Source organism: Nicrophorus vespilloides, unplaced genomic scaffold (assembly GCF_001412225.1).
Source record: "Nicrophorus vespilloides isolate i.1.1-1 unplaced genomic scaffold, Nicve_v1.0, whole genome shotgun sequence".
Classification (NCBI taxonomy): Eukaryota; Metazoa; Arthropoda; class Insecta; order Coleoptera; family Silphidae; genus Nicrophorus; species Nicrophorus vespilloides.
The window spans coordinates 76,524-82,523 of NW_017096100.1; the positions used below are offsets into that span (position 1 = coordinate 76,524).

General features: G+C 32.0%; 1 protein-coding gene across 1 annotated transcript; it reads right to left on the bottom strand.

Annotated features, from left to right (window-relative positions):
- Positions 1-1,679: 1,679 nt before the first annotated feature.
- On the bottom strand, positions 1,680-2,977 carry LOC108569558 (serine protease snake-like). The gene is made up of 5 exons (XM_017931146.1): positions 2,770-2,977; positions 2,626-2,720; positions 2,451-2,566; positions 1,980-2,397; positions 1,680-1,922 (listed from the first exon to the last, which is right to left on the bottom strand). Exons 2-5 carry the CDS (start codon positions 2,713-2,715, stop codon positions 1,752-1,754), a joined length of 795 nt encoding a protein of 264 aa, XP_017786635.1. The 5' UTR covers positions 2,716-2,720; positions 2,770-2,977; the 3' UTR covers positions 1,680-1,751.
- Between the last annotated feature and the right edge of the window lie 3,023 nt (positions 2,978-6,000).

Below are 6,000 nucleotides of genomic sequence, written 5' to 3' on the forward strand. Positions count from 1 at the left end.
GCTTGTATATTTATTCATAAAAATTGGTGGTATTAAAATTAGAAAGTTTTTATGCAGATTTTATGACTAATATAAAAATAATTTATATCAGTAAGTTACCAAAAAAATTCTCACTTCAATATAAAGGGTAACTAATAGCCGAATGGTTAAGTCGCCCTACCCAAAATTTCGTGGGCGCCTGGTTCGAATCCTGGTCGAACCAGGCCCTTTGTGAGCCCTTTCGGTGCTTGCAGCAATAGAGTCATCGTTCATCACAGGTGGACAGTCAAATGAATGAGGTTCAGCATATGGACTTTGAGCCATGCCGATAGACAATGACAGTGTTAAGGATAGTAGCAGATATACAATCAAAGGAAATTGTGGAATCGCAGAGCATCAATATACTACTTAAAAAAATAATCAAATCAATATAATGGTAACTATCAACCGGGAAAGATTATCCATTTAATGTCAACCGCGATCTTAAATTTACTCAATGTTCACATTGATGAACAGATTGTGAATAAAATTATACGACATAAAAAAACTTCAATATACAGATTTTTTCTTAAACAAAGTGTCATTTTGCTAAACTTTTTCCTCGATCAATCTGAGGTAGTTGGAGACTTTTGTGTAAAAGCCAGGACTATTTGTCAATAAATAGAGTTTTCGAACGATCCTCCTGAGTCTCCCTGCAAGTTAAATCCTAAAATATATCCCCATATGCAAAACCAGCGCAAATCTGTCTATTTTCCATAATTCCATTAAGCGTTTATCTCATAATACTTGTTGCACTAAGTGTTGTTAGCTTGATTCAGCACAAGGTTCTGAAAATGATCCGACTTAACACCCTGGAAGAACAACAAGCCCCATCATGTTGATGCTTGACAAAGTCGTTTGTCAAGACTGTAAATGTGTCGCAAGAATTTTGACATTTATGAAAAATGGTGGAACTAGAAATGATGAACAATATCAATTTGAACCCTGTTTCTTACAAGCTAAAATCAAAATATGAAGTTTTTCGTTGAGACGTTTTCTTTAAATTACCTTGTACACTTCTATGTCATGTAATTTCCTTGACATTTCCATCATCATAACAAATAGTTTTTCCTCTTCCACTGTATTGATAAAGCTCCGATTTGCTCTCTGTATCTAATCTAAAACTCCTATAAGCTTGTTAAAATTTTACTGCCTTAATGCAAACACCCATTGATCAATTTTCCAACTCGCATAATATTATAAACATAGTCATTCTTTTTTCAATTTTGCTTATCCAATTCAACTGTGGCTTTTGTACAAATTGAAAATAATATTAAACATGATTATATTCTTGGAAAAATTATGTTCCAGTGCGACAGGAGCAGCAAAACACTTTATAATACAAACGATTTTAAATGCGTGAGCTGCAGTAATTTATATAAAAGAAAGCAAACGTGGGAGTTGTATCTAGTTATTTCTTTTACCGAGAAAAAGATCACAAGATCCACCAGACATTGCTTTTCCTATTTCATAATTGAACAAGTTCAAAGTTTAACAAAAACTAATAATTAAACTTTCTGTTCGAAATTGTACATAAAAGAAAGTCAAGGTAATTATGTTTTATTGTAGCAGGTTTAAATTTAAATAGATTATTTAACTATTCACAATAATTATAATTGAAATTTATTAAAAAAAAATACAAAAATTATTGTCTAATTATTATCTTCTTTTTTTCAAAACTACTTAGTGTGTATTATTTATGGGTGAATGATATGAGCTTTCAGCCTGAAATGTTATTTAGCGTTTGGCCAAACGATGGATTCAATCCAATCTATATAGTTGGCCACTCGAGTGTAGACTCCTGGACTGTTAGTTAATAAACAAGCTTTCCCGAAGGACGTGACTCCATGAATATAATAGTTTCTTAAGTTCGTTCGCGATTGTAAAGGTCCTCCTGAATCTCCCTAAAAATGATTACATTGATAAAGTTGACAATCAAATAGTAAATGTAAACAAAATACTTGACAGGTGTCTCTTCCGCGATATCCTGCGCAAATTTGATATTGCTCGAGTATACCTTCACTAAGTACACGTCGATTCACTTCATATGCCTTCTTACAATCATTGTTATTCACTTGGTATAAATCTAATTTTTGAAGATGATCCGCTGCATTTCCTTGGAACGAAAGCAAACCCCAACCAGTTGCAACAAGATGATTGTTTGAGGTGTTCAGATTGATATTCAGGCAAGCTGGTTGTACATACTTGGTGATCACAGCTGCACGATCTAATAAGATCAAGGCTATATCATGGTACTTGACGGGTCGTTTATAAAGCGGATGTTTGTACGTTTTGGAAACAAGGAAATCTTGTGGATCGGCTTCATCGTCTGTAGTTCTCAAATTCAAATCTCCAAGTCTCACGTACTTTACCGGACCTCTGAAAAGAATCAATCAACTTTCATTGAATTTAATTATATAAATAATTCAAACAAATGTAGGCTATTCAGACAGTGAGCTGCAGTGAGAACGAATTTCAGGCTGATCAAGCTTCCTCCGCATCCCCAATAAGTCTCGTTATTTTCAGTATCTTCGTATCCCAATGCTGCCTGAAAAGAATATAAATATATTATACAACTTCTTAAAATGTGCAGTTAACTTTTTAAACCATATGTGGAAACTCGGCAGTCGATGATGGTTCACCTCCTCCACCGACAATTAAAGCAGATGGAGAATATAAATTTGGACCCCATTTCATACAAGCTAAAATCAAAATATTCAGTTTCTCGTTAAAACTTTTTCTTTGAATTACCTTGTACACTTTTAATTCCTACAATTTCCGTAGCATTTGCATCATCACAACAAATGGTTGTATCTTTTCCTTTGTATTGGCAAAGTTTCGGTTTCTTTCCTATACCTAATTTAATACTTCTGTAAGCCTGTTGGCATTTCAATGCCTCAATGCAAACACCTTTTGATCCATTTTCCAACTCGCATTCTTCTCCTAAATTATAAAGAAATAACAATTTACACTCTCAATTATTATTTTGGGCAAATAATATTAAAACAAAATTCATATACATTACACCAAACATTTTGTTTTCACTACTAAATACTTACTTCCATGCTACAATGTATACTAATACTGTATCTGACTCGTTGTAATTGGATAAAGATGCATTTGTGTTTTAATAATAAGTGGGAGTTGTAAATCGCTTCTTAACGTGTTTTTCTGTAAAGGAAGGTCATAAGATACAACGAGTCTGAGAACGAGTTCAAAGGTTATTAAAATTAAACAGATATAGTTGTAAATCAAGTAATTTTATATTACATTCAACAAAAAATTATAAATTCATTTCATATTTTTCCTTTATAAAATACTTTCTATATTAATTTTCGCATTTTCAACAATATTTTTTTTGTATGTAAATCAATAAATAAAAATTTAAATACTGAATACATCGAAAATCGTGTTCTCTCGGTTATCGGTAACGAACATTGCGCAACTGTTATTACATAGAAAGTTACGTAACGGTGGCGCCCTTCTTGCTTAACAATAAATAATGCACACAAAAAAAGTTACATAACTTTCACGAAATTAATAATAATAAAAATAACTGAGATCCCATCAGAACGCAACGTTATTATTATATAACGAATTGCGTAAGCCTATCCCAAATTCGATGATTCAATCAAAATGTTAATTATTTTTCAAGTTATTTCCATTTTAGTTATTTTCAGGCACTTTCATAATCAAAATATTAATGCTAGATTTTTTCAGCGAACTCATTCGAAAGGTGACGGTCTCCAGTTTACTATTCTAGTTATGTAATTATCCTGCATGGTTATCTTGAATTTTATGAAAAAGTAAAGAAGCTATTTCTCATCAAAGACACTTCTAACAACTCATAGCACGAACGAACCGACATAATACTAGTTGCTAGTAGGCTTCTTCGAAAGGTGAGATTTTCAGCTTTAATTCGAGTATTCGAAGACGTAATTAACTGGAGCGGTTATCGAGCAATTCAAGAAAATGTGAAGACATCGAAAATCGTTATGTCTTAGTTACGTAATAAACATTACGCAACTTTTGTTATATAATAAATTGCATTGATTAGGAGTAGAACGTAAAACTGTTAGTCCTTCGTTTTGTTCGTTGTGAATTCTTTAAGTTTTGTAAAGTTTTTTTTTTTAATATAAGGTAAAGAGAAAAATTGAAGGTGAATCTATTTGATTTACAATTTCAGTTGAAAATATAAGTTGATATTGAAAAGTTCATACAATTCGTGACATAATTGACCCTTGACACACAATTCGATCAATAAAAATCTACACTTATGTGCTCGCCGTTATGTGAATCGTTTCTTCTCTTACGTATTAAAAAATAAAACAAAATACTGACGTGAATTCAAATTATTATATTCATCAGTAATTACAACATCCAAATAACTTAATGTTATTGATTGTTTTATTCAATCATTTTCATTCCAATCTATTAAAAAAAACACACAATTTTGATATATTAATATAAAAATATTGATTAATCAATGTTAATTAATATTTTTTTTAACGTAACAAAACTATACACGACGAGAACTATTATTTCGGTTTTTGACCCCTCTAGACGTCTAGAATAATAAATTTAGCTTAGCAAAAACCGTCTTCGAGTCATTTACGTTTTTATGTAAGCACACCTAATGCATTTTTACTTTTAACTTAATACTATACTTTATATAAAATACTAAAAGGGAACGACTGCATTCATTTCAAGTAATTACTTTTCCATTTTCTATATTGATAATGTTAATTACAATAAGTACGTGACTTTTATGATAATTTATGACAAGCCTCCATTAGGTAATTGAAAGCAAATAAATAAAACAAAAATACTATTTCAACAAGAAACTTTGTCAGAGATGGATAGGTTAAGTTACAAATTTCTTGCAAAAATTGCTATTATATTCGGCGTTGGATGCTGCAAGAATAGAAAGAAACTATACTGTATCATGCAGTTACTTCTATTGATCGCAAGTATTTGCTGCCAAATAGTGATTGTATACGAGAAATTATCCAACAAAATACGCATCTTGAACGAACTAATCTTCAGTGGTTGCTCAATTTACATGTCTCTAATCCTTCTCTTCATAATGGTGATGAATCACTGGTATTTTGCTGAAGTGAATGCGTTCGGATGTGAGTTGGGGAAGTTACAAAGGGCTGTAGGGTTTACCAAATGCAACATGATTTTGCTGCAGGACGTATTTCTTGTCATCAGTTCAATGGGTTTGGTTATATTTTACTGGATTTTCTACGATTGGCAGCATTTTGTGTTGTATACCATAGGATTTACGGCTCCTAAAGTGGCGATAATCGTTGCCACATTGTCGTTCTGTAATTACGTAAATCTTTTGAAAGAAATTTTAGTTAAGCTCAACGAGAATTTGGGAAATATGCAGCCTCGTCAGGCTATTACACTCTACACAAGATTGATTGGTTTGGGACACAAATTGAGTAAATTCTACGGAAAACAGAATTTGCTCACAATCGGCCAATGCATCATGCTGATTATATACGAGATGTATCACCTAATATTACTGGTGTCAAACAAAAGATTCGAAGAGTTAGATTTGATCATAGCCGCATCCTCTTGGACTTTCATCCAATTATTTACCACAATCCTATTAGTAACAGTTTGTTCAGAAACCAAAGAGCAAGCAGGGAAAGTTTCATCAAATTGGATGTCATTCATCACCAAAGGCGAATATAAAAACGTAAATTAACATATATTTATACCATATAACAATAACTTTTTTTTTTATTGAAGATTAACCATTTGGGATTGAAATTGCTGCATGAGAAATTAACGTTTACTGCAGGAAATTGCTTCGAAATTGATGTGTCTTTTCTCTTCGTGGTATGCATTTTTCGTTATGTTTTTTATAAGAAAAATCGACAAGCAATTTAATGTTTTCAGTTCATCGGAGCCTGTATAACTTTCCTTGTCATTTTAACGCAATTTAGTAAGGAGCTTTGACTGTGGGCT

Bases quoted from the DNA above. Each gene is read 5' to 3' on its own strand.
- LOC108569558 (XM_017931146.1), bottom strand. From the start codon at position 2,715: ATGAAATGGGGTCCAAATTTATATTCTCCATCTGCTTTAATTGTCGGT. The intron at 2,398-2,450 runs GTTTGAATTATT...GATTCTTTTCAG, and splicing joins TGTCTGAATAGCCTACATTT to AGGTCCGGTAAAGTACGTGA. The intron at 1,923-1,979 runs GTATTTTGTTTA...AATCATTTTTAG, and splicing joins GCGGAAGAGACACCTGTCAA to GGAGATTCAGGAGGACCTTT.